Source organism: Heterodontus francisci, chromosome 35, assembly GCF_036365525.1.
Source record: "Heterodontus francisci isolate sHetFra1 chromosome 35, sHetFra1.hap1, whole genome shotgun sequence".
NCBI classification, from domain to species: Eukaryota; Metazoa; Chordata; class Chondrichthyes; order Heterodontiformes; family Heterodontidae; genus Heterodontus; species Heterodontus francisci.
In genome coordinates, this window is record NC_090405.1 from 58,274,335 (window position 1) to 58,300,494 (window position 26,160).

Here is a 26,160-nt window from a genome sequence, read left to right on the forward strand (position 1 = left end):
CACGAGGCACTGGGAGTAATCCTGAGATTACTGCTTTGGAGGTCCTGCTTTTTAATTTCCTTCCTAACTCCCTAAAATATGCTTTCAGGATCCCATTCCTCTTCCTACCTATGTCATTGGTACCAATATTGACCACGACCTCTGGCTGTTCACCCTCCCCAGAAGGATATCCTGCAGCTGCTCTGTGACATCTTTGACCCTGGCACCAGGGAGGCAACACAGCATCCTGTAGTCACACTTACCACCGCAGAAATGCCTGTCTGATCCCCTGATTATCGAATCCCCTATCACTATTGCTCTTCATATACAGGAGAAATGCCGTGAACAACAGATGCCCCTCTACATTGCTTTCATTGATCTCACCAAAGCCTTTGACCTCGTCAGCAGACGTGGTCTCTTCAGGCTACTAGAAAAGATGGGATGCCCACCAAAGCTACTAAGTATCATCACCTCATTCCATGACAATATGAAAGGCACAATTAAACATGGTGGCACCTCATCAGAGCCCTTTCCTGTCCTGAGTGGCGTGAAACAGGGCTGTGTTCTCGCACCCACACTTTTTGGGATTTTCTTCTCCCTGCTGCTTTCACATGCGTTCAAGTCCTCTGAAGAAGGAATTTTCCTCCACACAAGATCAGGGGGCAGGTTGTTCAACCTTGCTCGTCTAAGAGCGAAGTCCAAAGTACGGAAAGTCCTCATCAGGGAACTGCTCTTTGCTGACGATGTTGCTTTAACATCTCACACTGAAGAATGCCTGCAGAGTCTCATTGACAGGTTTGCGGCTGCCTGCAACAAATTTGGCCTAACCATCAGCCTCAGGAAAACAAACATCATGGGGCAGGATGTCAGAAATGCTCCATCCATCAATATTGGCGACCACGCTCTGGAAGTGGTTCAAGAGTTCACCTACTTAGGCTCAACTATCACCAGTAACCTGTCTCTAGATGCAGAAATCAACAAGCGCATGGGTAAGGCTTCCACTGCTATGTCCAGACTGGCCAAGAGAATGTGGGAAAATGGCGTACTGACATGGTACACAAAAGTCCGAGTGTATCAGGCCTGTGTCCTCAGTACCTTGCTCCATGGCAGCGAGGCCTGGACAACGTATGTCAGCCAAGAGCGAGGTCTCAATTCATTCCATCTTCGCTGCCTCCAGAGAATACTTGGCATCAGGTGGCAGGACCGTATCTCCAACACAGAAGTCCTCGAGGCGGCCAACACCCCCAGCTTATACACACTACTGAGTCAGTGGCGCTTGAGATGGCTTGGCCATGTGAGCCGCATGGAAGATGGCAGGATCCCCAAAGACACATAGTACAGCGAGCTCGTCACTGGTATCAGACACACCGGCCGTCCATGTCTCCGCTTTAAAGACGTCTGCAAACATGACATGAAGTCCTGTGACATTGATCACAAGTCGTGGGAGTCAGTTGCCAGCGTTCGCCAGAGCTGGCGGGCAGCCATAAAGACGGGGCTAAAATGTGGCGAGTCGAAGAGACTTAGTAGTTGGCAGGAAAAAAGACAGAGGTGCAAGGGGAGAGCCAACTGTGCAACAGCCCCGACAAACAAATTTCTGTGCAGCACCTGTGGAAGAGCCTGTCACTCTAGAATTGGCCTTTATAGCCACTCCAGGTGCTGCTTCACAAACCACTGACCACCTCCAGGCGCGTATCCATTGTCTCTCGAGATAAGGAGGCCAAAGAAGAATTGCTCTTCCACTCTTCTTCCTCCCCTCCTGTGCAGCTGAGCCACCCATGGTGCCCGGACTTTGCTCTGGCTGCACTCCCCTGAGGAGCCATTGCTTTCACCTGTATCCAAAATGGAAAACTGATTAGCAAACAAGATAGACTCAGTGGACTCCTGCACTGCCTGCCTGGTTCTCTTAGACTGCCTGACGCCTATTCCCTCCCTGCCTGCATGCTACTAACCTGCGATGTGACCACCTCCCTAAACATGCTATCCACATAATCCTCTGCCTCACGGATGCACAACAGTGACTCCAGCCACTGCTCGAGTTCCAAAACCCGGAGCTCATGCTTCTGCAGCCAGTGGCACTTCTTAAGCTGTGTTCGTCTAGGACACTTGGTGCATCCATGACTTCCCAATACCGCAGGATGTACATTCCACTTGGTCGAGCTGACCTGCCATATCGTAACTTTAAAAGCTTTTTATTGCAATGAGAAGTAAAATAACTTACCAGTTACTCACTAATCAGCTTCTTCTACTGGAGGCTGAAAAAAGGTAGAAGAAAGAAAGAAAGAAAGGAGCCCGTCCCTCACGCACCAAACTGTCACTTTACACTCTATGTACTCAAATTTATTTTCTTCTTAATTTATAGCTCCCCTCCTTACTGAACTCCCTCAATTACTGAACTCCCTGCTTCACACTCTGCGCCCTCCAGTGCACTCAGTGCAGATGTGAGTGCAGGACTTGAATTCAGTGTCGCAAGCAGTTTAATGACCTCACACAAGTGGTCAAGGTCAGTGAATGCATCTTCATATCCTATCAGCTGCACAACTAGCCTCAGCGACTGCACAGTTCACCACACCCTGATCCCTCACTTACCAACAATCAGGACTTATACGTAACATCTGTGTGTCACCCTCAGACACTTAGCAGTGGTGCAAGTCTCACACCCATCTCACACAATGGCTGGATTTAATAGGCTCCCCGGAGGCAGGAAAGGAGGTGGAAGGGAGGTCCATAGAATTGCACAAACCCTAACCCTACCCCTTTGCCCCATGACCTCCTTGTCAGTTAATCTCTCTGACCCTCTGTCCTATCAACACCTTCCCTTTTGTACTCTTTTCCCCCACCCCCGCTTTATTTGCTTAAAACCTATTACATTTCTAACCTTTGCCAGTTCTGATGATAGGTCACTGACCTGAAACGTTAACTCTGCTTCTCTCTCCGTAGATGCTGCCAGACTTGATGAGTATTTCTGCACTTTTTGTGGGATAAAGGCAGTAAAGAGAGGATCTTAGCCCAGAAAAACAGGATGTAGAATCAGTTATACGGCCTTTACGGAGACGTGGATATCACAGGGGCAGGAATGGATGTTGGATGTTCCGGGGTTTAGATGTTTCAAAAGGAATAGGGAGGGAGGTAAAAGAGGTGGGGGAGTGGCATTGTTAATCAGGGATAGTATCACAGCTGCAGAAAGGGAGGTCGTCGAGGAGGGTTTGTCTACTGAGTCATTATGGGTGGAAGTCAGAAACAGGAAAGGAGCAGTCACTTGTTGGGAGTTTTCTATAGACCCCCAATAGCAACAGAGACATGGAGGAACAGATTGGGAGGCAGATTTTGGAAAGGTGCAGAAGTAACAGGGTTGTTGTCATGGGTGACTTCAACTTCCCTAATATTGATTGGAACCTCCTTAGTGCAAATAGTTTGAATGGAGCAGATTTTGTCAGGTGTGTCCAGGAAGGTTTCCTGACTTAATATGTAGATAGGCCGACTAGAGGGGACGCATTGTTGGATTTGGTGCTTGGCAACGAACCAGGACAGGTGGCAGATCTCTCGGTGGGAGAGCATTTCGGTGATAGTGATCACAACTCCCTGACCTTTACTATAGTCATGGAGAGGGACAGGAGCAGACGGGATGGGAAAATATTTAATTGGGGGAGGGGAAATTACAATGCTGTCAGGCAGGAACTGGGGAGCTTAAATTGGGAACAGATGTTCTCAGGGAAATGCACGACAGAAATGTGGAGGTTGTTTAGGGAGCACTAACTGCGACTGCTGGATAGGTTTGTCCCGATGAGGCAAGGAAGGGACGGTAGGGTGAAGGAACCTTGGATGACAAGAGATGTGGAACAATTAGTCAAGAGGAAGAAGGAAGCTTACTTAAGGTTGAGGAAGCAAGGATCAGACAGGGCTCTAGAGGGTTACAAGGTAGCCAGGAAGGAACTGAAGAATGGACTTAGGAGAGCTAGAAGGGGACATGAAAAAGTCTTGGCGGGTAGGATTAAGGAAAATCCCAAGGCGTTCTACACTTATGTGAGGAACAAGAGGATGGCCAGAGTGAGGGTAGGGCCGATCAGGGATAGTGGAGGGAATTTGTGACTGGAGTCGGAGGAGGTAGGGGAGGTCCTTAATGAATACTTTGCTTCAGTATTCACTAGTGAGAGGGACCTGGTCGTTTGTGAGGACAGCGTGGAACAGGCTGATATGCTCGAACAGGTTGATGTTAAGAAGGAGGATGTGCTGGAAATTTTGAAAGACATGAGGATCGATCGATAAGTCCCCGGGGCCAGACGGGATATACCCAAGGTTATTATGGGAAGCAAGGGAAGAGATTGCCGCGCCTTTGGCGATGATCTTTGCGTACTCACTGTCCACTGGAGTAGTACCAGATGATTGGAGGGTGGCAAATGTTATTTCCTTGTTCAAGAAAGAGAATAGGGATAACCCTGGAAATTACAGACCAGTCAGTCTTAAGTCGGTGGTGGGCAAATTATTGGAGAGGATTCTGAGAGACAGGATTTATGATTATTTGGAAAAGCATAGTTTGATTAGAGATAGTAAGCATGGCTTTGTGAGGGGCAGGTCATGCCTCACAAGCCGTATTGAATTCTTTGAAGATGTGACAAAACACATTGATGAAAGAAGAGCGGTGGATGTGGTGTTTTTGGATTTTAGCAAGGCGTTTGATAAGGTTCCTCATGGTAGGCTCATTCAGAAAGTAAGGAGGCATGGGATACAGGGAAAGTTGGCTGTCTGAATACAGAATTGGCTGGCCCATAGAAGTCAGAGGGTGGGAGTAGATGGAAAGTATTCAGCCTGGAGCTCGGTGACCAGTGGTGTTCCGCAGGGATCTGTTCTGGGACCTCTGCTCTTTGTGATTTTTATAAATGACTTGGATGAGGAAGTGGAAGGCTGGGTTAGTAAGTTTGCCGATGACACAAAGGTTGCTGGAGTTGTGGATAGTGTGGAGGGCTGTTGGAGGTTGCAACGGGACATTGACAGGATGCAGAGCTGGGATGAGAAGTGGCAGATGGAGTTCAACCTGGAAAAGTATGAAGTGATTCATTTTGGAAGGTCATATTTGAATGCAGAATACAGGCTTAAAGACAGGATTCTTGGCAGTGTGGAGGAACAGAGGGATCTTGGGGTCCATGTCCATAGATCCCTCAAAGTTGCCACCCAAGTTGATAGGGTTGTTAAGAAGGCGTATGAGGTGATGGCTTTCATTAACAGGGCGATTGAGTTTAAGAGCCGGGAGGTTATGCTGCAGCTCTATAAGGCCCTGGTTCGACCACACTTGGAATATTGTGTTCAGTTCTGGTCGCCGCATTATAGGAAGGATGTGGAAGCTTTAGAGAGGGTACAGAGGAGATTTACCAGGATGCTGCCTGGACTGGAGGGCATGTCTTATGAAGAAAGGTTGAGGGAGCTAGGGCTTTTCTCATTGGAGCGAAGAAGGATGAGAGGTGACTTGATAGAGGGGTACAAGATGATGAGAGGCATAGATAGAGTGGATAGCCAGAGACTTTTTCCCAGGGCGGAAAGGGCTATCACCAGGGGGCATAATTTTAAGGTGATTGGAGGGAGGTTTCGGGGAGATGTCAGAGGTAGGTTCTTTACACAGAGAGTGGTGGGTGCGTGGAATGCACTGCCAGCGGTGGTAGTAGAAGCAGATACATTAGGGACATTTAAGCGACTCTTGGATAGGTACATGGATGATAGTAGAATGAAGGGTATGTAGGTAGTTTGATCTTAGAGTAGGTTAAAGGGTCGGCACAACATCGTGGTCCGAAGGGCCTGTACTGTGCTGTACTGTTCTATGTTCTATGTTTATAGGTGGAGCTGAGAAATAAGAAAGGGCTGAAAACACTGGTGAAAATAACTTCAGGCTCTATCAGTGATCAGTGTTGGATAGAGTATAAATCAGCAAATTAGAGAAGCATTAACGTTGACATAGGCTGGGCAAACCAAATTGACAAAAATAGCAAGGAGAATGAATTCATGGAATGCATTTGAGACAGTTCGAGTAATATGTTGAGGAACCAACTAGGAAATAGGATATTTTAGATCTAGTATTGTGTAATGAGACTGGGATAATTAGTAATCTTGTTTTAAATGAATCTGTGTGGAAGAATGATCATAATAGAATTCCATATTAAATTTGAGAATGATGTGGTTAAGTCAGAAATTAGGATCGAATTTAAACAAAGCCAATTATGGAGATATGAGAGGTAAATTAGAAAATTAGGTTAAAATATATGATGGTAGATATACCATGGCAAATAATTAAAGTAATAATTCATAACTCTGAATGAATATAGATTTACTTCAGAGTAAAATTGCCATTAGAATAGTTAAATAGAGAAGTTAAGGATTGTATTAGTTTAAAAGAAGAGGCTTACAATTTTGACAAAAAGAGGAGCTAGCCTGAAGATAGGGAGGGTTTTAAAAATCAGTGAAGGATGACCAATAAATTGATAACGAGGGAGAAAGTAGAATATGAGAGTAAAGTAGCAAGAAAGATGAAAACGATTGTAAAAGCTTTTACAGGTATGCAAAAATTAGCAAAAGTAAATGCAGGTCCCTTTAAGGAAGAAGCAGGAGAAATTAAAATGAGGAATAAGAAAATGGTTGAGATGTTTAACAAATGTTTTGTGTCTGCCTTCACAGTCGAAGACACAAAGATTGTATTGGAAAGCATGGGGACCAAAGGGCCAATTGAGAGTGAGGAACTTAAGTAATTAATATTAGTAAAGAAGAAGTACTGGAGAAATTAATGAGACTAAAAGCTGGCATATCCGCTGGACATGATCGCCTGCATCCTGGGTTTTAAAAGCGGTGGCTGCAGAAATATTAAATATTTTGAGCCAACCAAGATTTCAATGAGATGCTGTCCTTTATTGTGGTGTGTCACTTTCAAGGGATCTTGCAGCCTAGAAATCCTTCCTTTGAAGTGCAGAGTGAGCAAAATAAGTATGACACATTATACACTTGTTTCTGTATGAATGGCAGGAGTGAGCTACTGTATATTTTAATTGTGTAGCTAATGGAAGTAAATTTATCACAGCATACACGTAACTGATCAACAAATCAAAATGTACCTGTAATGTTGCTGAGGCACTTGTTGATGATCAGATAGTATAAGAAATGCATGAATCCAACTGTGAAATAAGGAAATTTATTCAGAATGGAGGAAAATAAGTGAAGAAAGAGCAAGGAAGTTATGTTAAACTTATATAAGACACTAGTTCGGCCTCAGCTGGAGTATTGCATCAAGTTCCGGGCGCCACACTTTAGGAAAGAAGTGAGGGCATTGGAGAGAGCACAGAAAAGGTTCACAAGAGAGGTTCCAGGGATGAAAAACTTCAATTATGAAGATAGATTGGAGAAGTTGGGACTATTTTCTTTGGAGAAGGCTGAGAGGTGAGTTGATAGACGTATTCAAAATCATGAAGGGTCTGGACAGAGTAGATAGGGAGAAACTGTTCCTACTCATGAAAGGATTGAGAACAAGAGGGCACAGATTTAAAGTAATGGGTAAGAGAAGCAAAAGTGACCTGAGGAAAATGCAGCGAGTGGTTAAGGTCTGGAATGCGCTACCTGAGAATGTGGTGGAGTCAGGTTCAATTGAATAATTCGAAAGGGAATTCGACTGTTATAGAAAAAGGAAGAATGTGCAGGGTTACGGGGAGAAGGCGGGGGAATGGCACTAGGTGAATTGCTCATTTGGCGAGTCTGTGCAGACACAATGGACTGAATGGTCTCCTTCTGCACTGCAACAACTGTATGATTCTGCAAAGAAGCAACATGTGCAACACTTATATGCCTAATTACTGGGACTCAGAACAAAAAGAGAGTATAGTTGAAATTGTTCCTGTAAAAAAGTATTAAAATTAACATAGAATTCATTAAGTGATGCAAGGGAGATGTGAGGAAGAGCTTTTTTATGCAGTGAGTGGTAATGACCTGGAACTTGTTGCCTATGAAAGTGGTGGAAGGGGCGACAACTAATGATTTCAAAAGGAAATTGGATGGACACTTGAGCGAATTAAACCTACAGGACTACAGGGATCGAGCCGGGGAATGGGACTGATTGGATTGCTGAACAGAGAGCCTGCATGGAGTCAATGGGCCGAATGGCCATCTTCTGTGCCGTTATGACTCTATAAACAATCCATGTATGAATTATAGAATTTGCAGCAAACATAGATGTACCGCTAATTAGCTGCAGCACAACAATAATTGAGTGAGTAAAATTGTATTAATGGTGTTGGCAAGATAATAGAATTGAACCACTGATGGTGCCACAGAGAGTGTAGCAGATTAACAATCATTGCTCAGTAGTGTCAAGACAAAGCCCCCAATCAAAATATATGATTCTGATTGCAGTGGGAGAAATGCACTGTCAATTCAGTCCCGCTGCTCCACAGGTCGCATCATACATAACTTTAAGCTTTCCAAATCAAAGAAAGCAGCAGCCAAATTGAAACAATCTAGTAACCTCCCCCACCGAATAAGGCGAACCAAACCAGGTATCTTTAGATATCACAGACAAGTACAACATCGGAGATAGTAAAAAGCTACTGGATTGTAGCATGATATTTAGGTTGTGGTGTATTGGCAAAAACGTTTAGGCATCTGGCATCATTCAAGGCAATAAATGCTGACAGTGCTGAAGCAATCTTTTGCAAAGTAAATCCATTCCTCAAGTTAGAGGAGTTTTTTATGAGTACATGTTCAATCTATTCCTCAGAATCAATTTAAATTGTGCTTACACAACTTCATGATATCCCAAAGCATATTTTTGAAGTGTAGTTGCTGTTATGTAGGAAACAATGGGAGGGAAATTCATTTGCACAGTGCTGCTAGAAGCAGTGCTTCACAAACTAATTTCTCCCCCAATTGGATCTTGAAATATTGAGGTCAAGCAGTCATAAATTTATGAAGGATACAAAGCAAGTAGACAAGTATCGTCTAACCAAAGTTCTATACAAATTTCTCTACTTCTCAATTTTTTAAATTCTTTCATGGGATGTGGCCATCACTGGCAAGTCCAGCATTTGTTGCCCATGCCATTCCTCCATGTATTCCTCTAGAAATAAATCCCTTTGCTGCTCTACCCCACTTTGACTCCTATTTTCCAAGGAGTATGTAGCCACCTTATTCTTCCTACCAAAATGCATCACCTCACATTTATCGATATTGAAATTAATTTACCAACTGCACACCCATTCTGCAAGATTATTATTGATACTTCTCTATTATCTACAGTGTTCCAAGTCATGTGAAGGAGGGTTCAGAGTGCGTGAAGTCCGCTGTCTAGGAGATGACATGATCGCTAGTGACCGCTGTGATCTTCATCAGAAACCAGAGGAACATCAGAGCTGCAACAATAAGCCTTGTATCCCACAAATAGGTAACCATCATGCTCAAAACACTAGGGTACTTTTACATTTCAGTTAGCAGTCTTGAGACTTAAGTATATACATAATAGAGTTCCAGCCAATGTTATGAAGATGCTTCTATATTTTTATATTTTTGTTAAGTATTTTTTTGAGAACTCATATTTAAATTCTGGAGATGGATTCATTGGAAGGCTGAAGATTTTCTAAAAGCTGGACTTTGCTTTGTTGTTGACAGTTCATTAAAACGACACTAAGATGTTGTTTAAAATCAACCTTGCTGTAAGTCATGTGCTTTAAGCTTAATAGACAACAGAAACCTTGGTAACCTCGGGAAGATGTTTACAGAGAAGCCACATGTCAAGGTTTATGGATGTCAAGAGGTTCACTTTCTGTTTTGGGGTTTTGGATATTGTTTTCAAGTCAGTTGGGATGTGAACTGTTTTGAAGACAGTTGATGTCTTACCTGCCAAGGAAAAAGAAACCCCAGCTTATTTTGCCTGCACCTCTTTGGGAGACCCGGAGTGTGCCAGTTCATCTCTTTCTCTACCTTTTTGAAAGAAACCCTACTTATTCAGTGTGACAGCTGAAACCCTTGGTGCCAAATTTCTTCCAGAAAGCCTACCAGGTTAATTCTCAACATCTCTAGAACAAACTGCTCCTGCAAAGATCCCAGTGACCCGTCTACGTATACCCGGAAGCCAGACCAAAAAGGGACAATTGACATCGTCCCATATCTTCTTTTTTTCTTCAAGAATTAGCAAGTGTTTGGCCAAAGTTTTTTTTTGTTTTTTTATAACAGAACTCGAAAGAGAAAATCTCTATTTTTGGTTAACTGCTGTGTGTGTGTGTGTGTGTGTGTGTTTGTGTGTGTGTGTGAATTTAAAAAGGGAACTTTCATATTTCAATCTGTGTGTTAATGCTTTGCTTCATTACTGGATAAGACATGTTTGATATTAAACTGCTAATTTTGTTGTTTGTTCAAGAAACCTGGTTGGCAAATTTTATTAGGGGATAAAAAGTAGAGTATATAAATGACCAAATCAGTAACTGGATAAACATTCTAAAAATATATGTTGTGACCTGCTGAGAAGTGGGACTAGAAAATACAGTGCACTCCTCTCACCTCGGTCGTAACACCAGACAGTGCATTATTTGGAATAAAAACAAAGTCCTGGAATTACTCAGCAGGTCAGGTAGCATCTGTGGAGAGAAAAGCAGAGTTAATGTTTCAAGTCTGTGACCTTTCATCAGAACTCATTACATTACTTGGCCCTTGCCTGGCTTGAACTCGATAAGGTGTATACAAGATGAGCACATGGTTGAAGTTCACTTGTATAATTTTTAAAATGTAGAGAGTGGAGACCGTGTCTATGATTGGCATTGTAGTGGGTTTAAACTGACAGATTTTCCACTTCTGTGCATAAAGCACCACTTGAGCAAACTGAATATAGGAAAACTTTGTAGGAAGAAATGCATGTCTACAACACAGCAATATTTAATTCTTTTATCCATTAGTTTAAATGAATGGAAAATTAGATGGGTGGGATTAGGACACATAGAAACATAGAAAATAGGAGCAGGAGTAGGCCATTCGGCCCTTCGAGCCTGCTCCACCATTCATTATGATCATCGCTGATTATCCAACTCAGTAACCTGTTCCTGCTTTCCCCCCATATTTTGATCCCTTTTGCCCCAAGAGCTATATCTAACTCCTTCTTGAAAAACATACAATGTTTTGGTCTCAACTGCTTTCTGTGGTAGCGAATTCCACAGGCTCACCACTCTCTGGGTGAAGAAATTTCTCCTCATCTCAGTCCTGAAAGGTTTACCCCGTATCCTTAGACTATGACCCCTGGTTCTGGACTCCCTCATCATCGGAAACATCCTTCCTGTATATATCCTGTCAAGTCCTGTTAGAATATTAAAGGTTTCTGTGAGATCCCCCCTCACTCTTCTGAACTCTAGCAAATATAATCCTAACCGACTCAATCTCTCCTCATACGTCAGTCCCGCCATCCCAGGAATCAGTCTGATAAACCTTTGCTGCACTCCCTCTATAGCGAGAACATCCTTCCTCAGATAAGGAGACCAAAACTGCACACAATATTCCAGATGTGGCCTCACCAAGGCCCTGTATAATTGCAGCAAGACATCCCTGCTTCTGTACTCGAATCCTTTCACTATGAAGGCCAACATACCATTTGCCTTTTTTACTGCCTGTTGCACCTGCATGCTTACCTTCAGCGACTTGTGTATGAGAACACCCAGGTCTCGTTGCATATTCCCCTCTCTAAGTTTATAGCCGTTCAGATAATAATCTGCCTTCCTGTTTTTGCTACCAAAATGGATAACCTCACATTTATCCACATTATACTGCATTTGCCATGCATTAGCCCACTCACTCAACTTGTTCAAATCACCCTGAAGCCTCTCTGCATCCTCCTCACAACTCACCCTCCCACCCAGTTTTGTGTCATCTGCAAATTTGGAGATATTACATTTAGTTCCCTCATCTAAATAATGAATATATATTGTGAATAGCTGGGGTCCTAGCACCGATCCCTGCGGTACCCCACTAGTCACTGCCTGCCATTTGGAAAAAGACCCATTTATCCCTACTCTTTGTTTCCTGTCTGCCAACCAATTTTCTATCCATCGCAATATATTACCCCCAATCCCATGTGCTTTAATTTTACACGCTAATCTCTTAAGTGGGACTTTGTCGAAAGCGTTCTGAAAGTCCAAATAAACCACATCCACTGGCTGTCCCTCCTCAACTCTGCTAGTTACATCCTTGAAGAATTCAAGTAGATTTGTCAAGCAGGATTTCCTTTTCGTAAATCCATCTGACTCTATCCAATTCTACCACTGTTCTCCAAGTGCTCTGCTATAAAATCTTTGATAATGGACTCTAGAATTTTCCCCACTGCCGACGTCAGGCTGACTGGTCTATAATTCCCTGCTTTCTCTCTACCTCCCTTTTTAAATAGTGGGGTTATGTTAGCTGCCTTCCAATCTGCCTGTCTCATTCTGCCTCAGCAACTTGTCAAGCCTTATTTGACAGCAACTCCCAAACCTGTAACCTCCAGTACCTAGAAGGACAAGGACAACAGGCTAATGGAAACGAAACACCTCCAAGTTCTCCTCCAAGTCATACACCATCCTGACTTGGAAATATATTGCTGTACCTTCATTATTACTGGATCAAAATCCTGAAACTCCCTATGAACCAACACTTTTGGAATACCTTCACCACACTGTTATGGGAAAGTGAGGAGGGGTCGCAGGGCTTCCTTCTTTTCCCTCTCTTTGTTTGACCACAACAGATTTTATTCTTTTTTGAAGTGGATGTACTGGCCAAATCAGTAGGTGTTTGATTACTTACTGCTAAGTTCACAACAAGAACCAATCGGACAGGTTTTGTTTAGTTTAACAAAGAAAGAGGTTAACGTTATTGTACTGTTATGACCAGGTGAGAAAGGTATCGAGCAGTCCCTTTTAGCCTTCACCTGGTCTTATTATAACTGGGTTTATGTTTTTAAACACACTGTGTTTTGAGCTTCCCCTTGGTGAGAATCCTTGTTCACCGCTTTCCAATTATAAGGCAAAGTAATGAGCACAAACAGGCTTTCTTAGGTTTAAAGAAGAAAAATTAAATTTATTAAAACCTAAACTTAAACTGTAATTCGGTTAACGCCTATAGATACACGCTGCGCCCCACGCCAACATGCATACGTGATACACACATGCAAATAGAAACAGAAAAGAGCAGAAGAAAAATAAAGTGAAAAGGTTTGAGGCAATCTCTGAAGGGGGTTTGTTACTGTGCTTCGAGCTCCCTGTAGGGTCCTTGATTGTAGGTAGTCTTGCTTTTTGTTGGGGCCCAGTATTCTTCTTAAACCTTGTTCACTGTAGGAGACTTTTAACTCTTGGAGTTCATGTGTCTTTAATGGGTCATCAGTTCCATGAGAAAGAGATGAGAGGAGGCAGGAGAGAAATGTTCTTAGTCCAGGAGGAAAGAGCTTTCTGAGTTTTAAAACTCTGTGGTAAGTTCAAATTAAAAAAAACTCCAACAGCCAGTTAGTCATGTGACTGAACTGGTCTGACCACATCTGTTTGTGTATTCAGCCATCGTAGCAGTTAACCTGGAATGCTAGCTTCTCCACCTTCAACGCCTGGTAATCAAAAGTCCATTGCAGATTAAATTGGAGTAGGGAGTGGCCCCATTTGTCCTTTCCAAGTACTGTCTGTTACTTTGCAAATGCTGTTCCAGTCAAGGGTCTGGTGTTTTTTTTAAAAAAACAAGTTCTTTCTTGACTTCAGTAACAGTTTAAAAATCAATGTTCATGTGGCAAAATATATGTGCCTCATTCTTGGCAGGTTGGGGGCCTGCATGACACCTCCACACCCAAGGGAATGAAATGTGATTTGAATTTTAAAAAAAGGTGCATTTCATTAAAAGCTTTGAAATAAATATAAGATACAGAAAGAAAAAACATGCATTTCTCTCAAAGAACAAAGAAAATTACAGCACAGGAACAGGCCCTTCGGCCCTCCAAGCCTACGCCGATCCAAATCCTCTATCTAAACCTGTCGCCTATTTTCTAAGGGTCTGTATCTCTTTACTTCCTGCCCATTCATGTATCTGTCTAGATACATCTTAAAAGACGCTATCGTGCCCGCGTCTACCACCTCCGCTGGCAAAGCGTTCCATGCACCCACCACCCTCTGCGTAAAGAAATTTCCAAGCATAAGCCCCCTAAACTTTTCCCCTTTCACTTTGAACTCGTGTCCCCTTGTAATTGAATCCCCCACTCTGGAAAAAAGCTTCTTGCTATCCACCCTGTCTATACCTCTCATGATTTTGTACACCTCAATCAGGTCCCCCCTCGACCTCCATCTTTCTAATGAAAATAATCCTAATCTACTCAACCTCTCTTCATAGCTAGCGCCCTCCATACCAGGCAACATCCTGGTGAATCTCCTCTGCACCCTCTCCAAAGCATCCACATCCTTTTGGTAATGTGGCGACCAGAACTGCACGCAGTTTTCCAAATGTGGCCGAACCAAAGTCTTGTCCAACTGTAACATGACCTGCCAACTCTTGTACTCAATACCCCGTCCGATGAAGGAAAGCATGCCGTATGCCTTCTTGACCACCTCATTCTTTAAATAGTAGCAATCAGGGGCTCCCTCTGCTTCACTTTCAGACTGGGCAGCCTGTGCTAACTCTCGCAATACTGGGTCGGCTCGCTGAGCTTCAGCTCGGGAAAATCTATTTAATTCATTCTCTGGGTCTCCTAACTTTCCAAAGAAAGTCTCAGACAGACAGACCTGGTCATCTGCCTGCAGTGCCAATTCAGTCGCCTCTGGGGGAGCTGGTTTGATCATGGCCTGATCCACTACATATTCAGGGACACTGCAGGGGACCGTCTCCTGCCACTGCCCTGTCTCTCTGACCTCCTGCAGTCTTTCTTTCACTACCGGTGGGGTGGGGGTGGGGGGGGTGCTACCACCTTCACCCCCGCCAGATCATTACCTAGGAGCAGGTCAACCCCGTCCACAGACAAACTAGGGACAATCCCTACGGTCACCAGTCCCAAAGCTAGGTCGCACTCCTGGTGCACCCGGTGTACAGGTACAGGCATACACTGCCCTCCAATACCATTCACCATCATTCTGGTGTTCACTGCACTCTCTGGGGGAAAGGTCAGGCCTTTTCCCAGTAAAAGGGATCTAGTGGCCCCTGTGTCCCTGAGAATCACTGTAGGCTTGCTTGGTCCACTCGAGGGGTAAGGGGTTACTTTCCCTTCAGACATGAAACCATGAAAGCCTTCAGGAATCCTATTAACATTTCCTGCACTGGCCGTAGTAAGCTTCCTGGGTTGCACTCGTACTGCAGTTAAAGCCACAGCTTGTTCTGCTGGGCTTTCCATCAGGTCCCCATCTTCACCGAGCGGGTGCCCTGATTAACCCTACTGGTTAGAGTCATAGAGAGATACAACACTGAAACAGGCCCTTCGGCCCACCGAGTCTGTGCCGACTATCAACCACCCATTTATACTAATCCTTTATTAATCCCATTTTTCCCTTTAGTTTCCAGCAGTCAGTTTTTAAATGCTCTGCCTTATTGCAATGGAAGCACACAGGTCTCCAGGTCTCACTCTTGCTCACAGCACCTTCCTTTTTGCCGAGAGGAGGGCCTCCTGTGTCTCCTGCTTTCCTTTCTCTCCCAGTGCTGTCGGGGCAGAGATCACCTTCCCACCCTTTGTCCTTTTCGGATTTGTGGGGGTGATTAGGAAAGGTTCTCCACTGGGAAACTGCCTTATAAATTAAAACAAACTCATCGACCAGAACAGCCGCTTGGCAGGTTCCCTGAACCCACTGCTCCTCTACATGGGTCTTTATTGAGAGTGGGAGAGAGTTTTTAAATTCCCCTAACAGGATTACTTCTTTAAGAGTCTCACAGCTGAGCTGCACTTTAAGAGCCCTCAGCCACTGGTCAAAAGCCAGCTGCTTACTTCTTGGAAACTCTCATCTGGCAACAAGGAATAAACCTCCTGGACTTTTTCAGTTAGCTTGCTTTGCATTAAAAGAGACCAGGTCTCAGCTGGCCATTTTAGCTGCCTTGCCAGTTTCTCAAAAGACACCTAAAATGCCACCACATCTTCCTCATTAAATTTTGGGTTTAATTGAGCGAGTTTTAGCAATTTTGTACCCAGCCCTGAATTCTGCTCCTCCATATTGGCCCTGCTTTCACTGGGGTTACTCTGTCGCCCCTAGTTAACTCAAACCTTTTCGGATTCTTTCTGGAATATTCTTCCTCTCTCTCTCGCCTGCCTTTTATTTTCTTCACATTCCTTTTAAAAGGCTCTCTCTTTCTCCCTCTCGTGCCCCTCTCTCTCTTTTACCTGTCTCTCCCTTTCTCTTTCCTCTTCATTCAAGTTCCAATTGTATCCTTGCTAACAGTACACTGTCTGGGTCTACTTCTAACACTCCTTCTGCTAGTCCAACTGGGGATGGGGCCGTACTGGACCTGGTATTGGGGAATGAGCCTGGCCAGGTGGTCGAAGTTTCAGTGGGGGAGCATTTCAGGAGCAGTGACCATAATTCCATAAGTTTTAAGATACTTGTGGATAAGGATAAGAGTAGTCCTCGGGTGAAGGTGCGAAATTGGGGGAAGGCTAATAATAACAATATTAGGCAGGAACTGAAGAATTTAGATTGGGGGTGGCTGTTTGAGGGTAAATCAACATCTGACATGTGGGAGTCTTTCAAACGTCAGCTGATTAGAATCCAGGACCAGCATGTTCCTGTGAGGAAGAAAGACAAATTTGGCAAGTTTTGGGAAGCTTGGATAACACGGGATATTGTGAGCCTGATCAAAAAGAAAAAGGAAGCATTTGTAGGGACTGGAAGGCTAGGAACAGACAAATCCGTTGAGGAATATAAAGACAGTAGAAAGGAACTTGAGTCAGGAGGGCTAAAAGGGGTCATGAAAAGTCATTGGCAAACAGGATTAAGGATAATCCCAAGGCTTTTTATACATATATAAAGAGCAAGAGGGTAACTAGGGAAAGGGTTGGCCCGCTCAAGGACCGAGATGGGAATCTATGTGTGGAGCCAGAGGAAATGGGCGAGGTACTAAATGAGTACTTTGCATCAGTATTCACCAAAGAGAAGGACTTGGTGGATGATGAGCCGAGGGAAGGGAATATAGATAGTCTCCATCATCTCATTGTCAAAAAGGAGGAGGTGTTGGGTGTCTTGCAAAGCATTAAGGTAGATAAGTCCCCAGGGCCTGATGGGATCTACCCCAGAATACTAAAGGAGGCAAGGGAAGAAATTGTTGGGGCCTTGACAGAAATCTTTGCATCCTCATTGGCTACAGGTGAGGTCCCAGAGGACTGGAGAATAGCCAATGTTGTTCCTTTGTTTAAGAAGGGTAGCAAGGATAATCCAGGAAATTATAGGCTGGTGAGCCTTACATCAGTGGTAGGGAAATTATTAGAGAGGATTCTTCGGGACAGGATTTACTCCCATTTGGAAACAAACGAACTTATTAGCGAGAGGCAGCATGGTTGTGTGAAGGGGAGGTCGTGTCTCACTAATTTGATTGAGTTTTTTGAGGAAGTGACGAAGATGATTAATGAAGGAAGGGCAGTGGATGTTATCTATATGGACTTCAGTAAAGCATTTGACAAGGTCCCTCATGGCAGACTGTTGGCCTTCATAGCGAGAGGATTCAACTACAGGAGGAAGGATGTCTTGCTGCAGTTATACAGGGCCTTGATGAGACCACATCTGGAGTATTGTGTGCAGTTTTGGTCTCCTTATCAGAGGAAGGATGTTCTTGCTAAGGAGGGAGTGCAGCGAAGGTTCACCAGACTGATTCCTGGGATGGCAGGACTGACATATGAAGAGAGATTGGGTCGATTAGGCTTGTATTCACTAGAGTTTAGAAGAATGAAAGGGGATCTCGTACAAGATTCTAACAGGACAGACTAGATGCAGGAAGGATGTTCCCGATGGCAGGGGAGTTCAGGACCAGGGGTGACAGTTTAAGGATAAGGGGTTAGCCATTTAGGACTGAGATGAGGAGGGATTTCTTCACCCAGAGAGTGGTGAACCTGTGGAATTCTCTCCCACAGAAAGCAGTTGAGGCCAAAATCATTAAATATATTCAAGAAAGAGTTAGATATAGTTCTTCGAGCTAATGGGATCAAGGGATGCGGGGAGAAAGCGGGAACAGTTACTGACTTTGGATGATCAGCCATGATCGTATTGAATGGCGGAGCAGGCTCAAAGGGTCGAATGGCCTACTCCTGCTCCTATTTTTTAATATTTCTATGTTTCTATAAGGCAAAGAAATGAGCACAAACAGGCCTTCCTGGGTTTAAAGAAGAAAAGTGAAATTTATTAAACTTAAACTCTAATTTGGTCAATGACTACGGATACACGCCGTGCCCCATGCTAGCATGCATACGTGTTACACACATGCAAAAAGAGACAGAAAAGAACAGAAGAAAAATAAAGTGAAAAAGTTTGAGGCAATCTCTGAAGGGGGTTTGTTACTGTGCTTCAAGCTCGCTGTAGAGTCCTTGATTCTGGGTTGTGTTGCTTTTCGTTGGGGCCCAGTATTTTTCTTAAACCTTGTTCACTGTAGGAGACCTTTCTCTCTTGGTGTTCATGTATGTTCAATGGGTCTTCAGTTCCATGAGAAAGAGATGAGAGTAGGCAGGAGAAAGATGTTCTCAGTTCAGGAGCAAAGATCTTTCTGAGTTTTAAAACTCTGTGGCAAGTTCAAATTCAAAAAAACTCCAACAGCCAGTTAGTCATGTGACTGAACTGGTCTGACCACATCTGTTTGTGTATTTGGCCATCTTAGCAGTTAACCTGGAATGCTAGCTTCTCCACCTTCAACGTCTAGTAATCAAAAGTCCATTGTGGATTAAATTGGAGCAGGGAGTGGCCCCTTTGTCCTTTCTAAGTACTGTCTGTTACTATGCAAAAGTTGTTCCAGTCAAGAGTCTGGTGTTTTTTTTAAAAACAAATTCTTTCTTTACTCCAGTAGTAGTTTAAAAATCAATGTCCATGTGGCAAAATATATGTGCCTCATTCTTGGCAGGTGGGGGCCTGCATGACAGTTCTAAAACCGACTAATTAAAATAATAAACTATGCGCCAATTTTCACATCCACACACGCACACCAGAGGTTCACACACAAAAATAGGTTACAGGGTGGGTAAGGGTAGATTGGTCGAGTTCGAGTATATAGAAAAAAAGGTATACAGTCTGTGGAGTTTGGTGATTTGGCTGGCCTCCAGCTGAATTCGGTCTTCATAAGGCTTTTAGTTTGAGGAGGTAGATGACTGATATGGTGGGTCTCTTGGAGACAATGATTTGGATGATTTCTTCTAAATGGGTTTTTGATTGTAGCCGGAGTATGCAAAGGTGGTCAGTCATCAGGCAGGGTTTGAAGCTTGCAAGCTGAAATGGAGAGAGAGAGAGGGACCCTCACTTGGGTCTGCACATGTCAGAATCCAGATGCTTCTCCTTGCTGCTGCACAGAAACACCAGCTTAAAGCCATAGTGGGGAGTGGCGGTAGTCACATGACAGTCATCCAATGATTCAAACATGGTAGTTAGCAGGGTATTTCCTCTTCCTAAAAAGAACGGGTAGTTCCCTTAAACTTCCTGGGTCTTGATTCTTGCTGGGATAAGCAGACATTTTGTCTCCCTCACAGGCCTTGCAATGTAGGATACAGTGTTGCACATTAGGTGGCCATCTTAAGCTGTGAGCAAAGTCACCTTTTATCTGTTTCATTTTAAATTTCTTTTAAAAATTACAGATTCAACAAAGCACATTGACATGACAACATGGATTCAATAGTTCAGGGAGGTGTTTCACCATCTTCTCAAGTGCAACTCGGCATGGGAATAAATGCTAGCTTTGTCAGTGACACCCACATCCCATGAATGAATACATTTTTAAAAATAATGAATATATATCTATTAAAATATCTAAAGGTGAGGAGGGGGATGAAATGGTTGGAGATCTTAAAATTTATAAGCCAAACTGTTTTTAAGGGCAAGACTTCCTCCATTTTAACGTGCTGTGGGGTGATATTGATCCTGGGTACCAGTGCAAAATGGATGTTAGCAAATTGGTCACTTGTTTCATACCCTGCCCAATTTTCTTTTCCAGGCAATTTTATGGGTAAAGAAACAATCAGTACAATTTCAAATTTATAGCTTAAATTTATTTTGAAACCCAGTCTGTGAAATTTGGATCTATAGAGCCACTGGAGATGGCACTTTGGGAGCCAGAAGCCTTCTGAGTGGAGCACCCAGTGCCTCCAGCTCATGCAGTAGCCCAGGCTGAGAAAGGCACTCACACTTGCATCCCCTGTGTTCAGCATAAGCATCTCAGCTGGTATAGTCATGATGTTAAAGCTTGTCTTTACAAACTTAGACCAGGCAGGTCTATTCAACATATTCACTTGCCGCTCAGCAAAGAATATGCATTCATATGCAAGAGGGCTTATGCTGATTCAAAATCTGTGTAGTGTCATTGGAGATGTTGTGGTGATTTCCTGAATTTGGCATGCAATGTTTCTGCATCCTCACAGAGAGGGCAGAAGATTTGATGACCAGTTCACACAAAGGCTGAAACTGGTATGGGGACAATAATTGCAGTGCTTCAGGGTCTGCAACATGACAGGTAGATAAAACAGAGGTTGTGGAGAGGAAAAGCTCTGCAAATTGCCCTCTGCCAAGTTGGAACCAGACTCCTTTGTTATCTCTTGCCCCACTCCCACTTTACTTGCTTAAAACCTTTCACATTTCTAATACCTGCTCGTTCTGAAGAAGGGTCACTGACCTGAAATGTTAACTCTGTTTCTCTCTCGACAGATGCTGCCAGACCTGCTGAGTATTGCCAGCATTTCTTGTTCTTATTTCAGATTTCCAGCATCTGCAGTATTTTGCTTTTATTTATTCTCCTGGCCTGGCTACTCATCATGTGTAGATCCCAATCTCTAAGCCTCTAGGGTATGTGAAGTGCCATTATCTGAGCTGGTAGCTGAGTTGCTCAGATCATGTGGTGGGGTGTCTTTATCAGAGTTGCATTGTTAGGAACATAGGAGTAGGACATTCAGCCCATCGAGCCTGCCCCACCATTTCATATAACCATGGCTGTTCATGCACTTTAGTGCTTTTTTCCCCCACACTATCCTCTTCTGTCATTTGTATTTAGAAATTTGTCAATTTAATTTAAATTCCACCAGCTGACACAGTGGGATTTGAACCTATGTCCCTAGAGTATTGGGTTTGGTTTTTGAGATCACTAGTCCCGTGACATTGCCACTATGCCACTGTCTCCTTTTGCTTTCTCTACCTCGTGGTTGCACTATGGCTGGACATTTCTTGGGTGTCTGAAAACAGGAAATTGGAAAGGGGAAGTTTGGGGTGAGGATAGGAGTGTGGTTTGGAAAGCATGTAGAATCACAGAAAGAGGCGTGTTGTTCCATTGTGTCCATGCCAGCCAACAGGTAGCCATCCAGCCTATTACCGCTTTCCAGCTCTTGGTCCGTTGCCTTGTAGTTTACAGCACTTCAAGTGCATATTCAAGCACTTTTTAAATGTTATGAGTGTTTCTGCCTCTACCACCCTTTCAGGCAGTGAGTTCCAGATCCCCACTGTCCTCTGGTTGAAAAAAATCTTCCCTTAAGTCGCCTCTAAACTTCCTACCTCTTATCCTAAATCTATGCCCCCAATTCTGGACTCCTTAACTAAGGGGAATAGGGCCTTCCTATTCACTGTTCCTAGACCCCTCCTAATTTTATACACTTCAACTAAGTCTCCCCTCAACCTCCTCTGCTCCAAAGGAAACAACCCTAGCCTATCAAATCTTTCCTCATAACTAAAATTCTTCAACCCAGGCAACATCCTCACAAATCTCCTCTGAACCGAGTCTAGTGCAATTACGTCTTTGCTGTAGTGCGGTGACCAGAACTGCACACAGTACCCAGCTGTGGCGTAACTAGTATTTTATACAGGTCCAGCATAACCTCCCAGCTCTTATACTCTATACTGAGGTAATAAAGGTAAATATCGCATATGCCTTCTTGACCATCTTTATCCACCTGTCCAGCCACCTCCAGGGATCTGTGGACATTTTTTTTATTTGTTCATGGGATGTCAATGTCACTGACTAGGACAGCATTTGTTGCCCATCCCTAATTGCCCTTGAGAAGATGTAGGTACACCCACAGTACTGTTAGGAAGGGAGTTCCAGGATTTTGACCCAGCGACAGAGAAGCAACGGCGATATAGTTCCAAGTCAGGATGGTGTGTGACTTGGAGAGGAACTTGCAGATGGTGTTCCCATGCATCTGCTGCTCTTGTTCTTCTAGGTAGTAAAGGTCACGGGTTTGGAAGGAGTCTTGGTGAGTTGCTGCAGTGCATCTTGTAGATGGTACACACTGCTGCCACTGTGCATTGGTGGTGATGTGAGTGAATGTTGAAGGTGGTGGATGGGGTGTCAATCAAGTGGGCTGCTTTGTCCTGGTTGTTGTCGAGCTTCTTGAGTGTTATTGGAGCTACACCCATCCAGGCAAGTGGAGGTATTCCATCACACTCCTGACTTGTGCCTTATAGATAGTAGACAGGCATTGGAGTCAGGAGGTGAGTTACTCGCCATAGAATTTCCAGCCTCTGACCTGCTCTTGTAGCCATGGTATTTATATGGCTACTCCAGTTCAGTTTCTGGTCAATGGTGACCCCCCAGGATGTTGATAGTGGGGGATTCAGCGATGGTAATACCATTGAACGTCAAGGGGAGATGGTTAGATTCTCTCTTTTTAGAGATGGTCATTGCCTGGCACTTGTGTGACACGAATGTTACTTGCAATTTATCAGCCCAAGCCTGGATATTGTCCAGGTCTTGCTGCATTTCAACACGGACTGCTTCAGTATCTGAGGAGTCGTGAATGGTGCTGAACATTGTGCAATCATCAGCGAACATCCCACTTCTGACCTTATGGAGGGAAGCAGCTGAAGATGGTTGGGCCGAGGACACTACCCTGAGGAACTCCTGCAGTGATGTCCTGGAACTCAGATGATTGACCTCCAACAACCACAACCATCTTCCAGTTTTGAGTTGCTGGATCTGTTCAAAATCTATCCCATTTAGCACGGTGATAGTGCCACACAACACGATGGTTGGTATCCTCAATGTGAAGACAGGACTTCGTCTTCGCAAGGACTGTGTGGTGGTCACTCCTACCAGTACTTTCATGGACAGATACATCTGCGACAGGTAGATTGGTGAGGACGAGGTCAAGGAGCTTTTCCCCTCTTGTTGGTTCTCTCACCACTTGCCGCAGACCCAGTCTAGCAGCTATGTCCTTCAGAACTCAGCCAGCTCGGTCGGTGGTAGTGCTACCGAGCCAGTCTTGGTGATGGACATTGAAGTCCCCCACCCAGAGTACATTCTGTGCCTTAGTGCTTCTTCCAAATGGTGCTCAACATGGAGAAGCATTGACTCATCAGCTGAGGGGCGGGCAGGGTGCGATAGGTGGTAATCAGCAGGAGGTTTCTTTGCCCATGTTTGACATGATGCCATGAGATTTCATGGGGTCCGGAGTCAGTGTTGAGCATTCCCAGGGTAACTCCCTCCTGACTGCCTACTACTGTGTCACTACCTCTGATGGGTCCGCCCTGCTAGTGGGATAGGACATACCCAGGGATGGTGATGGTGGTAACTGGGACATTGTCTGTAAGGTACGATTCTGTGAGTGTGACTATGTCAGGCTGCTGCTTGACTAGTCTGTGGGACAGCTCTCCCAACTTTGGCACAAGCTCCCACATGTTAGTGAGGAAGATTTTGCAGGGTCAGCAGGGCTGGGTTCCTGTGCCGAGGGCAATGCCGGTTGGTCCGTCCGGATTCATTCCTTTTCTTACACTTTGTACGTCCAATACAACTGAATGGTTCGTTAGGCCATTTCAGAGGGCATTTAAGAGTCAGTCACATCGATGTGGGTCTGGAGTCACATGTAGACCAGACCAGGTAAAGACAGCGGATTTCCTTCCCTGAAGGACATTAGTGAACCAGATGGGTTTTTATGACAATCGACAATGGTTTCATGGTAGCCATTAGACTAGTTTTTAATTCCAAATTTATGAATTGGAATTTAAATGTCACCATCTGCTATGGTGAGATTCGAACCCATGTCCCCAGCTGGCGGACCTGCGAGGAAGCTGATCCGGAGCGGCAGCTGGCGGACCAGCGAGGAAGCTGATCTGGAGCGGCGGCTGGCGGACCTGCGAGGAAGCTGATCTGGAGCGGCGGCTGGCGGACCTGCGAGGAATCTGATCTGGAGCGACGGCTGACGGACCTGCGAGGAAGCTGATCTGGAGCGGCGGCTGGCGGACCTGCGAGGAAGCTGATCTGGAGCGAAGCTGATCTGGAGCAGTGGCTGGCAGACCTGCGAGGAAGCTGATCTGGAGCGGCGGCTGGCAAACCTGCGAGGAAGCTGATCTGGAGCGGCGGCTGGCGGACCTGCGTGGAAGCTGATCTGGAGCGGCGGCTGGCGGACCTGCGAGGAAGCTGATCCGGAGCGGCGGCTGGCTGACCTGCGAGGAAGCTGATCTGGAGCAGCGGCTGGCGGACCTGCGAGGAAGCTGATCTGGAGCAGCGGCTGGCGGACCTGCGAGGAAGCTGATCTGGAGCAGCGGCTGGCGGACCTGCGAGGAAGCTGATCTGGAGCGGTGGCTGGCGGACCTGCGAGGAAGCTGATCTGGAGCGGCGGCTGGCGGACCTGCGAGGAAGCTGATCCGGAGCGGCGGCTGGCGGACCTGCGTGGAAGCTGATCTGGAGCAGCGGCTGGCGGACCAGAGAGGAAGCTGATCTGGAGCAGCGGCTGGCGGACCAGCGAGGAAGCTGATCTGGAGCAGTGGCTGGCGGACCTGCATGGAAGCTGATCTGGAGCTGCAGCTGGCGGACCTGCGAGGAAGCTGATCTGGAGCAGCGGCTGGCGGACCTGCGAGGAAGCTGATCCGAAGCGGCGGCTGGCGGACCAGCGAGGAAGCTGATCTGGAGCAGCGGCTGGCGGACCTGCGAGGAAGCTGATCTGGAGCAGCGGCTGGCGGACCTGCGAGGAAGCTGATCTGGAGCAGCGACTGGCGAACCTGCGAGGAAGCTGATCCGAAGCGGCGGCTGGTGGACCAGCGAGGAAGCTGATCTGGAGCAGTGACTGGCGGACCTGCGAGGAAGCTGATCTGGAGCAGCGGCTGGCGGACCTGCGAGGAAGCTGATCTGGAGCAGCGACTGGCGGACCAGCGTGGAAGCTGATCTGGAGCAGCGGCTGGCGGACCAGCGAGGAAGCTGATCTGGAGCGGCGGCTGGCGGACCTGCGAGGAAGCTGATCTGGAGCGGTGGCTGGCGGACCAGCGAGGAAGCTGATCTGGAGCAGCGGCTGGCGGACCTGCGAGGAAGCTGATCTGGAGCAGCGGCTGGCGGACCTGCGAGGAAGCTGATCCGAAGCGGCGGCTGGCGGACCTGCGAGGAAGCTGATCTGGAGCGGCGGCTGGCGGACCTGCATGGAAGCTGATCTGGAGCAGCGGCTGGCGGACCTGCGAGGAAGCTGATCTGGAGCAGCGGCTGGCTGACCTGCGAGGAAGCTGATCTGGAGCAGCGGCTGGCGGACCAGCGAGGAAGCTGATCTGGAGCAGCGGCTGGCGGACCTGCATGGAAGCTGATCTGGAGCAGCGGCTGGCGGACCTGCGAGGAAGCTGATCTGGAGCAGTGGCTGGCGGACCTGCGAGGAAGCTGATCCGAAGCGGCGGCTGGCAGACCAGCGAGGAAGCTGATCTGGAGCAGTGGCTGGCGGACCTGCGAGGAAGCTGATCTGGAGCAGCGGCTGGCGGACCTGCGAGGAAGCTGATCTGGAGCAGCGGCTGGCGGACCTGCGAGGAAGCTGATCCGAAGCGGCGGCTGGCGGACCAGCGAGGAAGCTGATCTGGAGCAGCGGCTGGCGGACCTGCGAGGAAGCTGATCTGGAGCAGCGACTGGCGGACCTGCGAGGAAGCTGATCTGGAGCAGCGACTGGCGGACCAGCGAGGAAGCTGATCTGGAGCAGCGGCTGGCGGACCTGCGAGGAAGCTGATCTGGAGCAGCGGCTGGCGGACCTGTGAGGAAGCTGATCTGGAGCAGCGGCTGGCGGACCAGCGTGGAAGCTGATCTGGAGCAGCGGCTGGCGGACCAGCGAGGAAGCTGATCTGGAGC

General features: G+C 46.0%; 1 protein-coding gene across 1 annotated transcript in view; it reads left to right on the top strand.

Annotated features, from left to right (window-relative positions):
* Window positions 1–26,160, top strand: part of LOC137350551 (thrombospondin type-1 domain-containing protein 4-like) — a 471,004-nt gene that overhangs the window by 415,589 nt on the left and 29,255 nt on the right. The window contains exon 19 of the mRNA XM_068015210.1: window positions 9,238–9,382. Coding sequence (XP_067871311.1) covers window positions 9,238–9,382 — 145 coding nt within the window. The remainder of the gene's footprint in view (window positions 1–9,237; window positions 9,383–26,160) is intronic.